We start from the raw sequence: 23614 nt of genomic DNA, 5'->3' as shown, positions 1-23614 counted from the left end.
ATATAGGCCTACAGTGCACTTAATATCATAGAGGGATTTGGTGTGTGTTTGGGGGTGGGGGACGTGGGACAACTATTTTCTTTTTCTATTTTTTGACTCTATAAGTGATTAACAGGCCTTAATTGTGGCTGACTGGTCGTGCGGTATGCGCACGGTAGTCGTTCGATCGGTTGTCTCGATGGTCCAGGGTTCATATATAGTATATAGCCTACCCTAGCTGCCCTCTGCTACCCCACATCGTCCCGAGGAAGGTTTGGACTAGGAAGTAGATTTTTAATTATCTTCAACTCTGAAGGAACATCCGAAACATTTAAACAATTTAACAACATTTTACAAACATGTTATTATATTAGGATTTCCTCGCTACAAAGTTATTCACAAATGACAATTATTATCATAAACATTTACACGCTCATTCCAAGGACTGACACTTTGGTCACACGAGATATTGCAATGAGAATAGGCCTATAGGCCTATATTTATAATAGCCACGTAGACAATTTAACTAACCTGTATACCTATTTTAATTATAAAAATAGTTTGTTAGTTGAAAGAAATTATAGGCTATTTAGGTCTATAATGGTCTATTTGATAACATAAAAAATGAACTTATTAAAAAGACATTCAAGTAGCCTATGTGTTTAAAGATATCCTGTTGTTAATTTCGTAGATCTTTTTTTTTTTCATCTGTGTTTTGATCATAGATCTTAGTAAAGTTAGTTATAATAAAATATTTTTAATCTAGATTTTGATTTTTTTTGTGTGTGTGTTATGTATATTGCAGAATTTCCTTTTTTTTTTTTTTGGACCAATAAAAATTGTATCTTATCTTATCTAGATCTATAGATTCTAGAGATCTATACATATAGTTCCATGATCTATATAAATGTAGTGACCTAGTCTGTATTTTCTTTTTAGTTGGCAACTCGACATCCAACCGGATGTTCGTTTACATATCTAATAGATTCTAAGTAGAATAGATAATATTCATCGTCATCATAATCTAGAGTCTTGAGATTATGAAAATGGAAACTTCAATTTTGTTTAAGAATAGATTAAGTATATTCACAATATGCTCAATTTTCTGCGTTTTGACCTACGGAATAGACAGACCTCGAGGAGTGTCAATGGAAAGTGAGAAAATTACAATTCAGTAATTTGTTAGAATTAGACTTATTAGATCAAATTAAATTTATTAATATTAGATCTATCTATAAAATCTATAATTTATTATTTATAAATAATAATTTTATCAAAAGAAAAAAAGGTAAAAAAATTGCTCTGATATTTAATATTAGTGATAATGATTCGATTAACAAGTTATCCCTATAGGCTATTAGTAGTATTAGGTCTAGTATTACTACTCAGTAGGCACAGATTCTATCTCTCAGCCCCCCCTCCCCCATGTCTTGAAATGTTAAAGTTAAACATATTTGCTGGTGGAAGATATTCATAATTCAACTTTCTTCTGCCTTATCATGTGATATATTATATATATATATGGCGGAAAACAGATTGAGCTCTCAACATTCTACTTTAAGGACCATTTTTTTGACCAATTTCAAAATTACTTTTATTGACATATTATATATCAAATTTATTGCCCAAGAATAGAGGAATTCAAAAAAAATAAAATCAGAAGCAACAGACAATTATTTAACTTGAAAAAATGAGGTCAAACACACTTACCCCTAATAATGAAAAATTCATCACTCACAGAAGATATGTCCCATAATCCATGAATTTCACAAATTCACAATATTATTTATAGAAAAATATATCCCAAAGTAAAGTATATTTATAGAACATTTGAAAAAAATATAAAAACAAGTTTTTTAAGTCATTTATGCAAATTAATTGAGCCACCCCAGACCCCTTCCCCTCCGTAAAAAAAATTAGGTTGCAAATTATACTTTATCATTATCCTAAATAACAAAAACATAATCAGTTTAGACATATTATGTATCAATTTTAATGCCCAAGAAGAGAGGAATCCAAAAAAAGTAAATTCATTATCATCAGACAAGTATTTAACATAAAAAAATGAGATCAAACACACTTACCCCTAATAATGAAAAATCCATAATTCACAGAAGATATGTCCAATAATCCATGAATTTCACAAATTCACAATATTATTTTCTTAAAACTATGTCACAAAGTAAAGTATATTTATAGAACATTTGAAAAAAAAAAAACAACCTTAAAAAGTATTTATAATTAATAAATAAGCCCCCTCTTCGGCCCACGCTACCAATAAAAAGTCTTTTTTTTTTCTCTTATCTTCATGTTTTAATATGATACTATTTATATCAATTTTAGATAAAGGTTATAGATATGTATAATTTTAGACTAGAAAAGATCTAATATTAAATGAAATATTATCAAGATTTAGATCTATTCTAGTTCTTGATCACTTTTTAGATCTAAGTCTAGAGTACTCTACTTAGAGTTAGACCTAATAAAGCTTAACTTGCATGGTGCATGATCTATATCTATTGACTATTCTGTTTACTATCTCAAATAATCTCAATCTTTGTATCTGTAGTAACTGTTGCTGAGAAAAGAAATAAAAACAACTTTTATAATTTGGTTAATATGTGTTTGTTGTTATTTTTAACTATGTCACTATGTCTATTGAATCTCTTCTACTCTTGTTTATAATTTACTAGATCTAGATTTTTTCCACTTTAACTTTAAGTAATTAAAGATGTAGATCTAGAGATCAGATCTAATTTAACCCTACTGAGTTTATAAGATCCTATGAATTAGATTTAGATATATAAAATCTTAGATCTAATCTACATTTAGATTTCTAGATCCACACGTGTACATCGCTAATTGACTATCTACTAGTAGTACTAGTTACTAGATCTAGAAATGACTAGATCTAGATAGTAGATTTAGATCTCAGATTTTTTTCCATGTTAAAATCTAGTCCTGAGTCTTACTATGAATTATATTTAGACGTAGATATAAGGCTATATAAATTATATAGATCTAAGACCTAGAGTCTACATTTAGACTTAGACTAGATCACTACGGTCTTGATTCTTGATCCACGTGTGTACATCGCTACTTGACTATCTACTAGAAATGACTAGATCTATATATAAATATAGATCTAAATCATCTAGTTCTAGATCTAATCTATCCTGATAAGAGAATTTAGATCTAGATCAGTAAATATTTAAATAATTTCACGCTTATTAACTCTAATGACTAGATCTAGACTAATCTAATCTCAGAGTCTAAGTCCAGTGACCTAGATCTAGTCCTAGACCTAGAGATCGATCTATGTCTAACTAATCTAAAAGCATTTCGCTAGATTGATTTTAAAATATGGTTAAGATCTAGTCTTTATAGATCTAGATCTGTAGAAACTATTATAGATCTAGAGATAGATTAATTTAGATCTAAAATCTAAGTTCAAAATGAGCCCCCCCCCCCCTCGCGCCGAAACATCGCATTGCCGGGCCGATTTTATGACGCATGCAATGCACCAATATTAAAGTAAAACAATTGCCGTAGTAGTCGATATTAATTTAAAAATTATAGGTTTTTAGCTTTTACAGACTAAGATCTCAATTCAGAGGTGCGCCTTCAGGTTGACTAAGTCAAAACGTGTGTTTGTTTGTTTTTATCGCGCGCGCCTGGCTAAAGATAGATACCCGTGTTCCCGTCCTTGAAGTTAATTATTGAAGAAAACGACATCCTATTATTAAAGCAGAATAATTAACTAAGCAGTTGATATTATGAACTGAATTATCTGTAATAGATTCTGTCTATAATTACCTTTGCTAGAATTATCGCTTCGAATATTTCTGAGCGAATGACAAAAAAAAAAAGCACTTTGAATGGGAGGTCATGAAGTCAATTCCGGCGACCTCCATTCTGATTGGTGTTAAAAAAAATGAGATTTTATAAATATTTTTTTATTTTAAATAACCAAAAAATAAAAAAAATAATTAATTATGATGATAGAAATACAAAAATAAGTGTTTTGAAACGAAAATCGGCAAAATGTAATTTATATTAAAAAAAAAATGTACACATTGTTTGGCGACATCACAACTTCAAAAATTGCATCGAGGCTATTTTTTTTCAAATTTAAGACAAAAGAAGCATTTTATTTACTTTTTTTTTTCTTTATGGTGTATAACAATCATTTTTAAATACTAAGTATGTATTTTATACATGAGTTATATTTCTAAAATATGTTTCTTACCTTTTGAAATGGGATCACATAAATCCAGAAGTAAATGTTGTCTGTCTTTTTGGCAATACTTCATGATATTCACAAATGCACAAATTCCATATAAAAACGAATTTCAAAAAAATTTTGCTAATGAAGCTTCCAGAAACATAGATCTATCCATCAGTAAAAGCAAATATACCACAGATGGTCTATATTCAGAGATAATGAATATTGAACTCGAAAAATGCATTTTCAATAGAGAATCTGTTTTCCGCCATATATATATATTAAAATTAAATATATATAGATGAATCTTGCGACATAAAAGTATTAAAAGACACTGCACTAGTTGGCCTTGTAGCCTTGTTGTCAGTCTTCCCAAAGTCCAAAAGAAGAACTTCTAGGATTGCTACTGCTCTCATGAACAACTAGAGGAGAAGATACAGCTAATATCGTGTGAAAATACATTGAAGACAATATAATTGATACCGGTATAATTTATAATAAAATTGTTTCAATAGCAAGTGATGGAGCCAGAAGAAATATGACAGGAAAAAAAGAAAATTCAACTCAACTTCTCTTCTTTGGTGCAAAATAAACCACCAAATTCTTATGTTTCTCTTCATAATACATCAAGAAGTACTTTGTGTCCAACATTTCCGGACGAAATAGTTGAGGTCATGAATTGGAAAATCATGATTGTTAATAGCATTTTGTCAAAAGCACTCTATCATTGTCAGTTTAATCAAGTCTTAATGAAATGGAGACTCAGTATTCCGACCTCCTCTTTATAATAAAGTGCGATGGCTTTCCAAAGGTAAGGTGTTGAAACGTTTTGCTTTGTGCTTGAATGAATTGAATACATTCCTAAATGAAAAAAAAGCGTAATCACCCCTAATTTTGTGTGGATATAACAGTGAAATTAAATGAGCTAAATCTAAAACTGCAAGGAAAAGAAAACACAGCTTATGTTTTGGTAGAAGAATTGGTTGGTTTTGAAGAAAAATGTATTCTTTTTGCAGAAGATATTCAGAGCGGTCAATTACTTCATTTTCAATTTGCAAAGAAATATTGCGATTAAACCAGTACAACTGTTGACATGAGTTACTTCAGCACAGTTATAAAGAAAAATTAAAGAAAATCTGCTGACAGATTTGAGCAATTCAAAACAAAGAAAACAATTGTTGCATTTTTTTAAAAATCCTCTCAACACAAATAGTAACGAAATCCACATTGAGCCATTTGGAATTGATACTGGATCTCTATACATGCAATTGATCGATTTAAAAAGTTTGTGGAGTGGAAAATGTACACAGTTGAACAGTGATTGATTGAATTCCAAAATTTCTTCTGATCCGATTTTCAAAAAATCCTAAATTTTCCCGGACATTTTTTTTTTTTTATCCAAATTATTTTCTTTTTTTTTTTTTAAATCAGAAAAATTATTTTTCCATTTTTGGAAGAATGCAAAATAAGATTTGATTTGTTTTGAACATTCTCATATCCAGTCATTTGACACAGTTAAATTTTATTTTAAAAAAAATCGTGTGTTTATCGTATTGTCTTATAAGTCTACACCTAGATCTAGGTCCAGAGTGACTTAGAGTGGTTTGAATCAGTCTAGATCTATATTATATCTATATTATAGATTTAAGATATACCTAGAACTAGTTTCTTTAATATGAATACTTTTGATCTAGATTATCTAATCTAAAATAATCTAGATCTCAAGCGTCTAGACTTCAATTTGGCTGCTTAGTAATAATAATGCTTGCCAGCTTTAGAAAAGTATCGGAGTTGAGAGTATCATTATGCCCGGCCGCTATGCACTTTGAATTTTTACGATGGCCCCTAGAATTTTCTAATTTGAACCCTGCCTGCTGACTTCCATGAATTCAAATGGGATTAGATTTAGACATCTAGATCTATTATAAGATTTAGATTTAGAGCGGCCTACTGGTCATCTATATAGATGTAGGCCTACTTCACATGACTATAGTGAGTTACTGAGTATAAGTCTGATAGAATGAAATAGTGATATATTGGATCTAGAGTTACTAGATATCTAGATCCAAGTAATTAGATTTAAGTAGAGATCCACTTCTTGTAAACAACTTGTATCAGCATGAAAAAGAGTCACTTTAGGAAGCCTCAATATGCAGTTTTATTGATAAACATTCTCTTCCTCTAAGCATTGCTCCTCATCTGGTTGTTTTTGCTTGTCTTGCTTAAGAACTCAGCAGAGATTCATCAGCTTTCTCTCAATTGCTTTTCAAGCAATATATTGATGAAACTATAAAAAAATCAAACAAAGCATTAGGATTTATTAAAAGAAATTTCTATAAATCAAATAAGAACATAAAACTAAAATGTTATTTAACCTAGGTTAGGCCAATAATAGAATATATGCATCCTCCGTTTGGGACCCCTTAACTCAAGAAAACATTAAGAAACTGGAACAGACACAAAATAGAGCAGTGAGATTCATAACAAACGAATATTCACATTTGACTAGAGTAACACCTTTAGTAAAATCACTAAATTTAGAAAGCCTTCAAGACAGAAGGCTCAAAAGTAAAGTAGTAATCATACATAAAACACTGAACCATAATATTCAAATACAAAAACAAAATTTAATAAAATACTCTGAAAGACACAAAGATGAAGGCACATTCCTTGTCCCATATGCTAGGACAAATTTGTACAAATACTCCTTCTTCCCTAGTGCTATTAGAGCATGGAATGGGTTGCCTGAGCTAGCCAGGAAAACCAGTGACTTGGCAGAATTTAAGTCATTGGTTAATATGCATGACTAAATGCATGACGCGTAGGACGTAATCATCTTCTTTTTTAAAGTAATGTCTGTATTATATAAGATAAGAATTTTTTGGTGGACTTAATGTTTAATAAACAGTTTCTCCTGTGTATAATTAAATAATCTGTGAAAGTGTAGCTCATACTTTTGATTTTCAAACACATTAACTCTTGTTTGAGAGAGAAGTTGTTGCAATACCTGTAAAGCAGTTATGTATTATAGAATGCTCAGACTGCCTGGACCCAGATATAAAGCATCTCTGCAAAAAACTTTCTCCTCTCATCTATATGTACAAACAATAGTGCCTTGCATGCATTTTGTTATGCAGCATAATTATTATGTAATACAACATTATTTAAAGAAAATATTAAATAAAATGATTCTACATAATTAAAAAAAAATTCAGCAACATCTTTTTTTTAAGTCGGAGCGACAGGCAAGTTAAAAAACGTGGGTGTACAAAATTTCCTAAAATTTTTTCAAAGTCTGTTCCCATCACTGGTTGAAAATCAATTTGGCAATTTGGAAGAGTTGAAGGTCCAGAGATGTACGTAACGCAACAAAAGTGGACAGCTTTAATAAAAGAAATGCGCCTGATGAGGCTCTAATATTCAACGCATGGAATAGTCTTCCAGATTACTACCGTCAGGTGAAAAAGTTGGCATTAGGTCTACAGGCTGACTATCTTCAGATCGGCATATTCGTGCAAGCAAGCGTTCACTTTCCTGAATATAATTAAGAGTAAAGTAAGAAACCAACTAACAAATGAAAATTTAGTCGTGTTTGAAACTATATAAAAATTATCAGCCAATGTATCCAAACTTTCTAAAACCATGCAAAGCCATAGTTCCCTATGAATTTGTTAGCTCAATTGTTTGTTACCGGTACTTAAGTACAAGTTAGTGTTGTATGTATAAGTTCATCTGTTTAAACTTCATACTTATATAATAAGTAATTATCTAATAATCTAATTTGTTTTGAAAAACAGTATTTATATAAAGATAATTAGATATTTTTCTTATGAATGACTAGATTCATTTTTTAATTGAAAAACTTTATTTATGCAAGAACTATTTATTGTTTGGAAGAAAAAATTTTTGTGGCTTTTTAAAAATGTTGACATGTATTTAATTTTGTAAATTGTAATTTTTGGCTCTTCCGACTCTAAAGGTTGCCAACCCCTGATCTAGACTATATGACTACTAATTTCTAGATGAGATTAAGATGTCAGATGTATCTACATAGACTAGTATTATTAGTATGTTACTAGTATAGATTCTAGAATCTAGATCTATATGATTATATGCATTATTAGTATGTTACTAGTATAGATTCTAGAATCTAGATCTATATGATTATAAAATGATCTGGACTACTAATTTCTAGATGAGGTGTATCTAGAAAGTCTAGACTGTCTAGAGAAAAGTTAAAAAGTAGTAGATAAGATCTAGAGTCTAGAATTCTATCCAAATAATTCTAGATCTATATAGTTTATATCTTCGATTCTGAAGATAAAAGAGGGTTGCAGTTTGAAATTTCATCTTATTCTTATTTTGCCATTAATAAATCTGATGCAAAAAAAATGTGTCTGTTGGGTGTCTAATTATCATAAATTTAGATGTTAACTAAGTTTCTAGATTCAAGTAGATAATAATATCATAAAAATCTAAATTTCTATGTATTGATTTTTCTTCTTCTATTTTTCAGAGGCATCATTTTATCAAGGCGGAACAGAATTTAGATGCATATCTACTGGAAAAAGGATTCCGATGGATCACATCAATGATGACTACTGTGATTGTGAAGACGGCTCAGATGAGCCTGGTTTGTACATTTTCTAGTCTAGTTCAATTTTATTAGTAACACTTCATAAAGACGACAGTCAAACTAGCTACAAGATTACTTAAGCTAAAAGCAATTCTTTGAGATTAACCATAGAAACCATTCATAATCCATGGCATTAGATTTATAAATATATACATATTTAATTTATAAAAAATATACATTATTTTTTTTTGTGTTTGTTTGTGGTAATCTTGATTTTTAGGTACTTCTGCCTGCAACAATGGATTGTTCTATTGTGAGAACAAGTCATACAAAGGAAATTATATCATGTCTACTAGAGTAAATGATGGTATCTGCGGTAAGGACACATTTTGAACATAGGATTTGGTTTAAATTTACAGTGCAATGTTATATTTTGTATTTTGTTTATAATTTTAGTTTAATTTGTTTTTGCATTTATTTGAAAGCTAAACACTGGAAAACATTGTTACACAATTTATTTTCCATGTAAATTATGTCTATTCTTTAGATTGCTGTGATGGATCTGATGAGTATGATGGTACAATTTCCTGTGAAAATACCTGCGAGTATGTTAATTAATCTGATTCAATTAATCAAATACTGATTGATTTTGTATAGAGTTCAAGTAAAAAAAAAAGACATTTCAATTGTTTTTCTTCAGAAAGTTGTTTGCTGAGATTAGAGCTCAACAAGAAGCTTTTAGAGCCAAACAGGAAGCTGGCTACAAAGTTAAACTTGAGTATATTCAAAATGGCCGTCGTACAAAAGATGAAAAATTGGTATGTTTTTTTTTTCTTTTTTTGTTTTCATAATAAATATATATAAATACTATAAAGTAGAATGTAAGGCTTATGTATGTATGTGCCGAATAGAAATCAGAACCGTTTGACCAATCTTGATAAAACTTGGCATAAATGTTTCTTTGGGTACTAACTTAGACCGTAGTGTATGTATTGTAGCCCTGAAACAAACTTAAGACCCTCAAATAAAAAAAGGTGACCAACTCTATTATAAAATAACTTCATCGATCAAGGCCATGTTTACATGAGAAAAGATCGAAAGGATCTAGATCTAAATTTAAGAAATGCACTTTGGCACATGAAAATACAAAATATAGTCCCTTGATTTCATTATTTAATAAAACTAACCTTCTAATTTGTGTTTCAAAAGCATTTTTTTTTACATAAGTTCATTCCTTATATCTGCAAATTTAGAATTCCTGACGTACATTCATTCATTAGACAATGCCTTAATGTTACACATTCTTAGGTCTAAAACTCTAATTCAGCTCTAAGATGATATAACTTCTCTTCGCAAAGAAACTTTTATACTTTAACACATGAACATACTAATTATAGTCCATTCATTTTATATTTTAATCAAATTAACATTAAAATTTATTTTTCTAAAGCATTTTTCATACATTCGTTCGCTACAGCTGCAAAACAGTATTGAGATATATTCATTGATGAATCGCATACTAAAAAAGGTTACGCATGTGCATAGCAAAGCCTTCAAGCAGCGCAGAATGAACTCTGTCCAAACCAAATTTTTAACTCTAGATTAGTCTAGATCTATGTCTAACTTAAAATCTACTTTATACTTTAACACATGATTATACAAAATTGTCTATTCATTTCAAATTTTAATCAAATATATGTAGGCCTACAAATATATGTTTTTATTTGAAAAAATGGATTTAAGTCGATTAACTATTTTGATAGCTCCATTCATAGGCCTACTATTTTTACATTTACATATTACGCATTCGCTTTACTTATAACATTATTATTTCGTTTAATTGTTTACAAAACACTCTCATTGACTATATTGACAGAGATACGCAAACAAAAACCCCAGGCCGCGGATAATATATGTCTAGTATACTATAAAGCATAAAATAAGGCGTATGTATGGGTGTATGTTCTGCATAGAAATCAAAACCGTTTTACCAATCTTGGATCTTGCATAAATGTTACTTGGGTACTAAGTGGAACAGTAACATATGTAAATTAGTCCTAAAAACAAGCTAAAGACCCTAAAAAAAAAAAGTTGCCCAACTTTATGATAGTATTTTTATTTCTTGGGTCTAGGTCATATAGCCATGTTTACATGAGACAAGACGGAAATATATATATATGTGTAACGATTATTTCTAACATAAATTTATGAAAATAATAGTATGTTTGTTTTTATTTATTTATTTTTTTTTCAAAACATTCATAGGCTAAACTAACAGAGCTTTCTAAGGAGAAAGAAATATTTGCTCAAGAAAGGGATGTTTTACAAGGTATGTTTCACATGAATACTAAAAAGAAAATGTTTTATGCAATACTATATTTTTAAAACTTTTTTTTTTTTTTGGATGGTAAGCCTACTTTACTTTAAAGTGTTTCATGATGTGGTGCTTATGTAGTTTTGGAATATTATAGTGTAAATACAGTGTAGCTGAGTGGCATGGCTACCTTTGAGGACTTGAACTCTAGATTATGAATTGTTTTGCATGCTTCAAGACAGCACATACATTTTCTACCAGTTACTACATTCCCCACTTGTCCACATAAGAGATTTAACCATTTTAAGTGCATGAATACTTACCATCAAGAAAACTTCAAACAGGAGTGGGTGTGAATTGTCACTGATCCAATCCTGACTGCTGTTCATCATCATGAAACTTCATTTGAGTGAGGGCTTGAGAGGCTCAATTCCTCTCTTGCAAAAGCCCTGGATAGAAACCTTGCTGTTTTGCCTAGTACATGTCACCATACAGGTCGAGATAGAGATCAGCAAGTCTGTGGCAGTCAAAAATAACATGACTCACTGTTTCCTCTTCTTCCTCTCAGCGGGGGGCACTGTGAGTAGAAGTTTGGCCATTGCTGTGAGAAATATGAGCCAACAGGACAGTGGCCTGTCCTGCACTGTGCTATAATAGCTTGCTCAGGCCTGGACAGTCTCTAACACCACCAGGGGGTAGTGTGGTCATGGCGCCTCATGCACCCCTAGACTCAGCAGGCTTTATGGTTCTTGTCCCAGCACTGAAACCACTTTTCCATTTCTATATTTTTGGATAGTTGCCAGAGCATGATGAAAACTCCGTAGTGGGCTCTATAGCCTGCTCTTCCAGAGTCTTTTCAGGCCGACCCATCAGTATATGCAAAAATGGCACTGGGCATAAAAGCATTGATGGTATCTGAATGTCATTAGATGAATGCCTTAGCTTAGTGGTGTTAGGGTCTACTAGTTTCAAGCTCAAAGCAAGTCAGTATTAACAGTTCTCTCCTAAGGTTTAGTGGACCTACATTAGCCATTATTTCAGCTGCATTTACTGCTCTTGCCTTAAATCTTATCACCCCTGTCAGACAAATCTTATCTCCCCTGTCAGCTCTTAGGTTCATCCATGTTAAATATTCTATGTTTTCTCTTCTATCCATCCGTTTTCCCTAAGATTTATTTGTATGTTCTACAGCTGCTAAAGAGGAAGCAGAAGTCCCAGAAAAAGAAGCTAAAGCAAAACATGAACAAGCATGGGAAGGTCAGAATAGGTTTTAAAACATTTTATGTACAATAATAATTGTATAAGCAATTAAAATTTGTTGACATTTTTTTTTATGAGTACACTCTTCAAAGCAGTGTTCAGATCAATAAACTGACCCTTTCCAATATTTAAAATTCTACAATGATTTACTATGAAAAATGTGGCTTTCGTGCACTGGTCACAAAATTGTCATCTATTCAACAATTAAACTATTAAGTAGTTTCAAATGTATTTTTATTGTTGAAATCAATAGCTTAAGTAAAAATGAATTTATTGCTTGAAGATAAAACTTATTGTTGCGATATTTAGTTCTTTATTAAAAATAAAAATATTTTCTTTAATATAACAAATATATGAATTAGTATTTATAGTATAAAAATTCTGAAATGTTTGTTTTAGCTGTAAAGGCTGAAAAGAAAAAGCAAGCTGAGGCAGCTGCTGCAGCAGTTGCCTTTGGAGAACTTGATACTAATGGTGACCAAATGTAAGCCATTGAATTTAGTTAATGAGTAGTTAGGTTTCTAAATCTATTTATATTTTTAACTATCCATTGTTTAAACTATTTCAGAGTTGACTATCCAGAGCTGACTAAACATGCTGAGTTTGATATTGACTCTGATGGAACAGTAAGTGATGAAGAAGCAAAGGTATGGCTTACTATTGATCTGTGTTACGTAAACTGATAGTGACAACTATTTCAACACTTTAACTGTTTAACTCAATAGCTACTAAGCCCATACCTAAGCAGCATCTCTCTAAATACTAAGTAAAGGGAGGTAACTCCAAAACTGAAATAGACTGACTACAAAATATATTTTAAAAAACATGAAACAACATCTATCAATAACAAAAAATACTTCTAAAAAAAAGCGAAATGGATGACTTTTAAAATGATGTATAATTTGAATAGGTTTTACAACATTAAAACAATAAAAACAACAGGTAAAGACGAAAATTTGTTTGAGTGCCTGATTTTTTGAAGACTGGTGGACACCCCCGCCCCCATCAGATCTGTAATGTTTGGTAACCTTTAACATTTACCCAAAGACCTGTAATGTTTATAAGTAGGAATTTAGTAGGCCTATACAATAAACATTATGCTTATATATAAAATCTGTATATGTCTTGAGTATTTACTGATTTTCACTGGGTGCGCATGAAGCCCTTAGTTGCTTGAACATGGCATCATGTTGATGTGGTTTTGCATGTGTCTCAGATTTCATTACTTCTAGCATAACAAAGTAAAAGTAATCAAACCATTGTCCAAACCAATGTTGTGGACACCCCCAACTAGATCTATTTCATCAAAAGTTTTCATGTGGTAAATAAAAACTGTTCAAAATATCAGTCAAGGAAGTTGAAGATTCATTGAAGCTAGATCTAGACAAGGATGATTATTGATGATAGATCTAATCATGCTTACTTCACTCTCTCTCTGAATCGGACTAGATCTAAGTCTAAATGTAGCGCTAAATTCTAATGATCAATGTCTTGATCAATATCAAGTTCATTATTAGCTGTATTTAGTGTATTATTTGCGATAATGGGTCTAAAAATTGATAGGTCATTGAGAAAATGGCCTGCGCAGCTAAGGAAAATCGAAAAAAAAAATCACAGAACTTTGAAGGCCCAAAGAAACTGAAGCAAAAGACATAAAAACATCAGGTTTTTTTAACGGAGCGATCTATATTTCTAATTTTTAATAAACCCAGCCAGCTCAAAATAATACGCGTCGCTTAGGGAAACGAGAGCTACGTAAGTCACGCTGTGTGTGTTCTGTGGCGGGCGCATTTGGGCGCATTAGTACTGGAGGGGGAAGGGTGCATTTGGTCGCATTAGTAGCTAATGAGTTAAATAGCATATTATGGATTTCAATTATTCAGTTATTGTCACTATTCACATTTATTTGTATAATATTGATATTAAAGGCAGTTTGGTTTAAAAAACAACTTAATATGACATGAAACAAGAGCTTGTACCAACATTAAAATTTGGGATTAATAAAAAATGTGTAGCATTTAAAGTAAATGGTTCAATTTGTTTATTTATTTAAAAGTAGTGTGGCATGGGTTGTATTCTTCACACTTTCAAGCTATCTACAGAGAAAGCTAGTTACATGATTTTTTTTTTGCATGTGATTTAATTCTTATATTTGTATTATAATTTGTTTTTGAAAATTTGATAATTAAGAGCATTTCATGTATTTATATTTGAACAGATTCTTAATTTATACCAAAATTATCTTTTATAATAATTTTAGGAATATTTGGAAGATTCTGATCAGGTAGATCTTGTAACCTTCACTGAGAAAATCTGGCCTAATATTAAAGAGATTTACAAACCTATAGGCTCTAAGGAGGAGGCTCAGTCTGAGCCCACAGATCCAACTAAACAAGAAAAAACCTCTGAAGAAGGAGAAGCTCCTGCTGATCCTGTAAGTAAATTATTTAGATTTTAGTTTTAGAATGTTTAGGCATTTTTTCCCTTATTTTTTAATCTCTTGCATAGGTGATACAATAGAATTTACTGCTAACAAATTAGTGTTGTTATAATATTGTCAGAATGGTATGTTATATGTGTTTATTTTCTAATAGTAAAATTAACTAATTATTAGATAAGAATACATAAAAAGCTGGTGATGGTTAATTATTTGTGCTTGTTTTTCCACTAACATTCACTGGACTTGTAGATTAACTTAGATAAATAACAAAAAAATGCTCTACCTATAGAAGTGACATTTGATACATGTTAAAATTTTTGCTATTCTGTCTTTTAAAATTAAGTCAAATCAGTACTCTTTGTTTTATAAATCATTGCTTGTTTGTTTGTTGTTGTATAATTTAAAAAAAGCATATAGAAATCTTGCATTTTTTTTTCTCAAAGTGCTACAAGTGGTTGAAACAGTCTTATATAAATATTTGTAAAAGAGTTGAATCTCCATACCTGGCTTTTTCACTGTGTAAACATCTTTCAAACAACTTTTATCAGAGAAAAAGCTTTTATTTCTGTCCTGTTGACATTAATAACTAGAAAGAAGTTTACTAGTGGCACATCTTGAAATGGCAATAATTAAAATGTATATAATTTATCTTTAGTGATTAAGTAGTCTTTAATACTTTTTTTTTTTGTCTTTTTTTTTTTCATGTTTACACTACTAAACATTCTTTAAATGTGCCTGCTTACAATACTCTGCTAATGCTAAGAGGAATTGTGCTCTAAAAAAGTAAAGTTAATTTTTTTTTTAAATCTTAACTTTCATAATAAAACCTCTTTACAGAGTTAAAACTTTTTTTAACCTTTAGTTTTTGAGATATATACAATGTTTACCTCTTTCTATTAAAATGGGTTATACATGTATGCTGTGGTGTGTGCAGGCACTGGTCATATAAACTTTACCCTATTAATGCCAATTGTTGGTTAGAACTAAATGACTTCTATAAAATATTCTAAAATACCAGCTATACTATTCTTGACTATGACTTCTCTATCAGTCATATAACAAGAATGCTGGTATGTGTATGGGGATCTTTGAAGTGTTTGCACTGATCCATCAGTCAGGGAGGACCAAAAGAAAGTATATAACCTTGTGAAAGTGAAATATTCTGACTAATACATAACAATGATTCTGTTTGAACAAGCTTTTGTCCTGTTCCAAGTGAAAGTAAAAGCAAAATAAAATTGGAATGGTTAAAAGTTTTTGGGCAGCAATTTAAGTTTTCGCTCTGAATATATGTGCTATTACAGTTTTTCATGCATAAATTATTTTTTATGTAGGTGCCTCTTAGAGTTGAGCTTTTTTTTTCTTTTCTGTCATATTTTCTTCCAGCCTCCTCTATCACATCTATCAATTAATTGTACCAAAGAATTTATCTTGTTTATATATAATGTTATACTAAAGTTCTTTTAAATACTTTTTGTGCTGTGGCCAAAATCGTAAATTAAAAAAGATCTTTCACTAGAAAAGCATGGCTATTATCATAATTGTTACTGCTAATAGGGTTGTAAAAAATGCTTTTAATATAGCTATTTATATTCAGTCTGTATTACTTATTTTAATAAAGATTTTTTGAGTACAGTTTCACAGTAGAAGCTGTTTAAGAATTCAATTTTTGTTTTTTTTAGCTGATTTACATTCTCGAGATTTCTGTTAATACATAGAAGAGCATTTCACCTTTTCTTCTTATTTATCTTTAAAACAAATATAACATAAAAATAGGAAAAAATGAGAATCATATCACACAATCCTACGGTGCCTTTCTTTATTAGTGTTTCCAATTAAGTGTAATTTATTTGCTGACCTTATTACTAAGGTATATACAGTAGTTAAAGTTGAGGTTAGGCTTTAATGTATCAACTCTAGTGAATCCTGGTTGTTGTCTACAGACAGAAAAGAACAGAAGGGCTACAAAATATTATGAAGTATTTCTTTAGGAACTCTACTTACAAATATTTATCCTAACAATTACTAAGCCAGTTGTATGTAAACAAAAAACAAGATGTTTGGCACAGGTCATTTTTAGCCCAATTGTTATGAACATAATAATACAATAGTTGAAAACCATGTCGGCCTAGTATGACTTTAATACACTGAATGTTTACACAACACACATCTCTAACATTTCGTGAACACATTCTTACGGAAGAGTTACAAGCACACACAAACATGAGAATGACAACCGATACAGTAAATAATTTTCATAAGACCAATTGAACTGGAAAGAGCAAAGAGCAGTAATACACTTTCTGACCCATTATTGTTTTAATTTGTTTTTAACATTTGTCTTTTTTGTACGAGCCCTTTTAGTATGTTTAAAAATATAATCAAATTTCATTCCATTTAAAGAAATAAATGATACACTGTCAATACTTTGTATAGTAGAAATTTTACAATATTGCGGATATTTTTTGCTATAAAAAATATTAACTTTTAAAAAGCTTGAACTGTACAATAATAAACCTAAAATTATTTTTTAACCAGAATAAATAATAAAAGCTCAGTTCTTTTGGCATAACTATTTACTAAGGCTTTTTCTTGTCCCCCAACATTAAGTAAAATGTTGATATCTTAACAAATAGATATTGTTGTTATGTTCTAAATAAACAGGAATGGGGGGGAACATCTGACTTCTCCCAATCATAGAAACATCTTTTGGCTACTGAATATTCCTAGAATTAAATAATAATTTTTTGTTTCACCTAACATTTTATTTGATGTGTCAATATTTATTACTGTTTACTATTGTTCTGTTGGCTGCAGTGTTAAAAGTACTTTGACATTAAGAAGTTGTATTCTACAATGTATTCACTATCATTTCAACAAACCATTACAATTACAATAAGATCTATATGTTTACCTGTTAAAAACACACTTGTGGCTATTTATAATGTGTTTTGCTTGTTAGTTCTTAGTGAGGCTCCTGAACTAACTCCCATTTTACTATTAACATGTGAACTAATTTACATTTATTTCAAAGAAACATCATAACTCTAACTCTCTCTTTCTCCATTTATAAATGTGTAATATATAGTATTTATATCTATGTCTACTTGTTGAATATTCTCTTTCTTATCTATATCGACTCTGTATCGCGTGTTATTTGTAAATATTTTGTTTTGGTTGTCATGATACTCTGTAGCCTGAACATTGTTCTAATATAAGGCCTAATTATTTAATATTGGTTATTTCATTTCAAATACAACAATTTATTTGTTATTTAAAAAAAAACTTTGATAACTCTTGCTTCAGGTCTCTTTGTTTTCTTTCATTATATCTTAGTTTGTATTTTTCTTTTTTTGCCATTCTGATTTAAGCTCAAAATTGTTGACTTTCTGAAGGATTTCCACCATTAAAGCAAACTTGTCATTTAGGAACACTTTTTCTCTCCCTTCCTGTACAACATTTGTAGGGTAAGCAGCCAAATGTCTCTCCTGAAGATATCCCAGAGGGAATATCTGAGGATAGATACGACGATGACAATGAGGAACAAGAGGAGGAGGAAGAGGGGGATGAAGAAGGCTTAGACTCTGACTATGATATTAAGAAAGAAGATTCTAGTAGTACTTCCCAAGATGTAAGTATCCATGAGTTTCATCCACTTTTAAGGTTGCTGCTCTGAAGGCATGGATTACTAGCATTGTACAGATTTAGGGTGATCTTTTTGCTTTGATAGTTCATAGGTCTTTTACATCCCCATTTTGGATCAATTAGTGTTGGTTTGTTTAGATAGTCATATGGTAACAATCTGTATTTATATTGTAGACTCTATTTAGATAAAATATTCTAAAAAGGCTAGATAACCCAAGAAATGTTACTAAAAAATATTATAAATAATAATATAACATAGTTACCTACTTCTACCTATACACAAAACCCCCCAAAAAAAGCAAATAGAAAATCAGATGTCATGAAAATTAAATTCGCCTATACTTTTTAACCTTTAAAGTACTTATTAAACTTTTTTTTTATGTTAAGTTCAGAATACAAAAATTTCACCCCAATCTTATTTATTATTTTAATTCAGTTAAAAGAATTGCTCTATATTTATATATTTTTTATGTTTTTTTTTAATTTATTTCTTCATTTTTAAAGTTGTATGTTTAAGAGTTGTTATTATTTTTAATATGGTGTTTCAATACAAAAAATCTTAATTATTTTTGTGTTATCTAGTTTTCTTTTTACATTAATTTCCTTTATACTGTGTACACTTCTGCATGATTTAAAACTGGCTACATCTAAATAAAACATGTAAAGCTAATGCTCTGTGCTTTATTTTAAGCTTTCAAGTTAGAATTGACAAAAACACTCTGAAATTCATTTTGCAATGAACTCTTGTCTAAATTAACAATATTTGTATCTACAATTTAGAAATATATCATATTATTCCAAAATGTAGAAATTCATTATTTTTTAGTGTAATTGCTTGAACCTTTAATAGCTAGGTAACTAAGAAAATAGCTTTGTTAATTAAATATGGTTCCTTTTGTAAATACTATCCAACAAATGTATGAAGAAGTGTTATTCTAAGGAAGTATGTAGGCTTGGATTAGTTTGAGCTTCTCTATAGTCTTTTTGACAGATATTGTCTCTTGTGCTATCTTCTGGTTTCACTTGTTAAATACAATATCATTTTGGATGACATGAACCAAAAATCTTTTATTGAAGCATAAAACATGAAAGATGAAACACAATAACAAATTTGATCTTTTCAAATTTAGATTTTTGCTTGAAAAACACCACAAGATCTAGTATACATACTAGTAGCAGTAGACTGAAACATATCTCAGCTCTAATGACATTCCCTCAATTGAATGTAAATAACTTACAAGTAACAAAAGCTGCCATACACCAGAACACAACAATCTATTCTTTCCACCCTGACTGCTGATTTAACATTGCCATACCCACTAATAGGGATTCTTGCTTGGAATTGTTATTATCATATACATGTAATATTCTGTGCATTATACTTCTGTGCTTTTTGACTTTCTATTATTCTTAAAATATTACAATGTACTGTGGTTGTTATTTTTATTACTTAGAAATTAATGGTCAGATTAATGCGGCATAAATAACATTAAATTTTAGGCTATCTACATAGATGGTGGTGCAATTTAATTATTTGTTGTTGTTGAATAAAAAAAGACATAAATTCATAGTTATGTTTTATTTTTATGTTCTGGTTCATGAAAAAAAATAGTTACTCTTCCACTTGCCTGTCATTGACTTCTTTAATAAGATATGCATGAATTGTCTGTTGTTACTACTAATATGTTAATCCTGTCATCAGTATATTGAGATTCAAATATAAAGTGATCAATTTTTAACATTTCCAGTAATTTGTATGCTTCTTACCCAAGAAAATATATCAGTGGTTCTCAAGCCCTTTTTTTTTAAGTCATGTTCCTATTTTTCTAAATTAAAATCAACTCACGACTCCAGTGCATTTGTACAATTGCTCCTAAAAAATATATAAGCCATGATAATGGTTTGGAAACACTGATTTTTGTGAGTGTATATAAAAAGAAATAATTTTACATGAATAGCTGTTGTTTTTTTTTAAATAGAAAATTGGGTTGGGGGTATAAAATGAAAATTATTTAATTATTCAGTTCAGTATTTAAAATTATAAAATATGTATGAAATTTCAAATTAAATGTTCTATATAAATATCCTATTTTTCTCTGTAGGCCAATGCAAAACCTGTCGAAGAAGAACAGATGCCAGATTATGATGAAGAAACAAAAAGACTAATATCTGGTAAGTTACCTTGTGAATAAGGAAAGAAAATCTTATTTACTGCTGCCAATTTCTCTATATCTGGACATATTCTTATATCCACCTGATGGCAATATCGGATCTTTGAAGATCTCCAGAACTTTGGAGGTGGGGGGGGGGGGGGGCGATTTTTTTGCCAAACCTTAACGCCCATAGGCATAAGCATAAACATGCATAAAGTGAATAAAAAAAGCAGTGTTTCTCAACCTTCGTCGAAAAAACAAACAAAAAAAAAAAAGCCATGTTAAATTGAGGCCTTTCTCTTGACAGCTAGGGGGTTTGTGGGAGCGCTGTAAGCTTTCACAGTTCGCCCCGATGCCAAAAGCGTTTTTTTGCATTCTTCACTGCAGAAATGCATTCTTCTGACGTCTACAGCTCATTATTCATCCTATTAAAAAAGGACTGTTTGAATAATTTTTTACTTGAAAAATATTCCTATATGAATTTACAGGCCCTTACTAAATTGCAAATACAGCCAATTAGTTCCTTGAAAAGATAAGATACCCCACATATTTAGATTAAGGCTTAATAATATATTAATATAATTAATTAATTAATTATATATATATATATGAGAATAAACAAAAAGCATTGAATGAGTAAATGGCAATGACTTAGTTTCCAAGGATTAAGGATGAGTGCAGTGTTTGACATGACCATGCACACCCAGTTGCAACCTGCATATTTTCCCACATCTGCTGCAGACAAAGCTGTTGTCCAGCAGGGGTCTATTTAGGTTTTCGATATGTCTTCTGCACATGTCCTTTGAGGGTTTTTCTTTGGACTTATAAATTGTGTCACACAGCCTTTGTGAGAACTCTCCAACTGTCTCTTTCTAAAGCCATCTGCTGCCAGCTAATTTTCTCTATGTCAGTGAGGGTGAAATGGTGCCTGAGTTTATCTTTTAATCAATTTTAAGGTGATCAACCTTCTTTAAGCTTGCCAAAATAGATCCCCTTTGGCATGTCTCCAACCCTTTGCAGCTGGCACCTCCAAGCAAGATTGTAGCAGAATAAATTGCTCTCCTGCCTACACAAATCAGTGTCTACCAAGCAGGGTTTCTCACTGTATGTCTTTGTATGCCTTTGATACCTAGGTGCTCTATTGAAGGCATCTAAAGCTCCTCAAACTCTTTAATCAAAGGTGCCTTTGTTTCATAATGGGCATACGCTGGCATGACTGCCTTATAAATAAACATTCTGATGGAGACTGGTGTGGACAGTATTGAAGCATTAGATGTTTAAAAAAACATTTACATTTTCTTTCAGTTGCTGATGAAGCTAGAGCAAAGTTTGATGAGGCTGATAGAAAAGTCAAGGATGTAGAGAATGAAATAAGGTTGGTGTTAACTTTGCTAAAGTCTTATAACATATAAAATTTGAAAGGAGCTAAAGTCTTATAACATATAAAATTTGAAAGGAGCTAAAGTCTTATAACATATAAAATTTGAAAGGAGCTAAAGTCTTATAACATATAAAAAGTATGAAATTATAACTGGGATTCTTTTTTGTTTGTATTATTCTAGTATATAGTTTTGAAATGAGCTTTTAAAACTCTTGGTGAGTTCAAAGTTGCTTTCAGCATTTCCATATGTAACTGTATAATGTTTTTGTCATCTATTCAGTGCCATTAAAAAATACTTAGAGTTGGACCTTGGCCCAGAGGAAGAGTTCTCAGCATTGAAAGGGCAATGTTTTGAATATACAGATAGAGAGTACACTTACAGATTCTGTCCCTTTGAAAAGACTTCACAGAAGCCTAAAGGAGGTGGCATGGAGACAAATCTGGGGTAAGATCTTCTTGAAGATAATAGTAAAGAATGATATTCTGAAGTGGTCGTTATAAAGTAGGAAGGGTTTGTGCATCTGAAAATATATGTTATCTCAAACTTTAATTGTTAGGTATATGAATCATTTTATTTCTACTTTGGTTTTAGAAATTGGGGTCACTGGCATGGTCCAGAGAATGATAAATATGATGCAATGAAATATGAAAATGGCCAAAGTTGCTGGAATGGTCCCAATAGGTCCTGTCATGTAAGTTGCTGCGTCTCATTAGATATACTTACAGAGTTTAAAGATACAGAAATGTGTGTTTGTATTTTTTCAAGTTAATAAACAAAGAACTTGTATTTACTTCTTTAGGTAAATCTCCATTGTGGAGCAGAGAATGCACTTATAGGAGCCTCTGAACCCAGTCGTTGTGAATACCAGTTTGAGTTTACCACTCCTAGTAGATGCTCTGCCCCACCAGCTCCAGGAACACATTATGATCATGAAGAGCTTTGATTTTGCTTTATTGCTTTTGTACTTTTAGAAAAAAAAAACTTTTAGTACCTGTTCTGTTCATATAATAAAACAAAAATTGTCTAAATTAGTGAGTCATTTTCTTTTGCTTGAGTTTGTTTCATTATCCTATCTTCCCTGTGTAGTTTAGTTTCATCATTTTTTTTACGAATGTTCTGGAAGTTGAGTCAATTGTTAATTGATTTATATGTAGAAGTGTTGACATTTAATAGTTTGAAAGTTCAATGTAGAGTAAAGCAAGAGTAAGTTTCAGCAAAATTAGGATTTTACAAAATGAATGCATCAGTTGACCTATCTTTGTTGTCATCTTTGTATTAGTTTGTATTCATACCTAGTATGTTTTGTGAATATTTTCTTTTATATTGACCAATGTTCAGGACTGTTAAGACTCAAATTAAAATTTTGATTGACATTATTTATCATTACCTCCTTGTTCTAGTGTGCTTGATATGTTATTGTTTATGTTATGGAAGTTACTAAGAAAGGACATGGTACTCTAGACATTTTAATGATATTTAAAAAGTAAATCCTTGTTTCTTCAAAAATGAAAAAAATTTCTTCAGGCATATTTTAGTTTGAATAAAAACTTATCAACCTATTGGATGAAATTTTGTGAGTATAACTGTACATCTATCAAAAAAGCAATCATTCAATATTAGCTAATTAAAAAATAATTTGT

At 30.6% G+C, this 23614-nt stretch overlaps 1 protein-coding gene across 2 annotated transcripts; it reads left to right on the top strand.

Moving 5' to 3' along the window:
• The first annotated feature begins 931 nt into the window (after positions 1–931).
• Positions 932–23360, top strand: LOC106060917 (glucosidase 2 subunit beta-like). Of its 2 annotated transcripts, XM_056029949.1 has the most exons (16): positions 932–1134; positions 8721–8837; positions 9061–9156; positions 9328–9385; positions 9481–9598; positions 11046–11109; positions 12286–12351; positions 12754–12838; positions 12923–13001; positions 14615–14788; positions 18261–18425; positions 20542–20611; positions 21898–21967; positions 22254–22418; positions 22566–22665; positions 22774–23360. In XM_056029949.1, exons 1-16 carry the CDS (start codon positions 1020–1022, stop codon positions 22915–22917), a joined length of 1686 nt encoding a protein of 561 aa, XP_055885924.1. In that variant the 5' UTR covers positions 932–1019; the 3' UTR covers positions 22918–23360. The 2 variants fall into 2 exon arrangements, with proteins under 2 accessions (XP_055885924.1, XP_055885925.1); XM_056029950.1 differs by lacking the exon at positions 18261–18425.
• The last annotated feature ends 254 nt before the right edge of the window (positions 23361–23614 follow it).

Source organism: Biomphalaria glabrata, chromosome 5 (genome assembly GCF_947242115.1).
Source record: "Biomphalaria glabrata chromosome 5, xgBioGlab47.1, whole genome shotgun sequence".
NCBI lineage: Eukaryota > Metazoa > Mollusca > Gastropoda > Planorbidae > Biomphalaria > Biomphalaria glabrata.
Note: the sequence above shows the minus strand (reverse complement) of the source record. Positions and strands in the feature narration are given on the sequence as shown.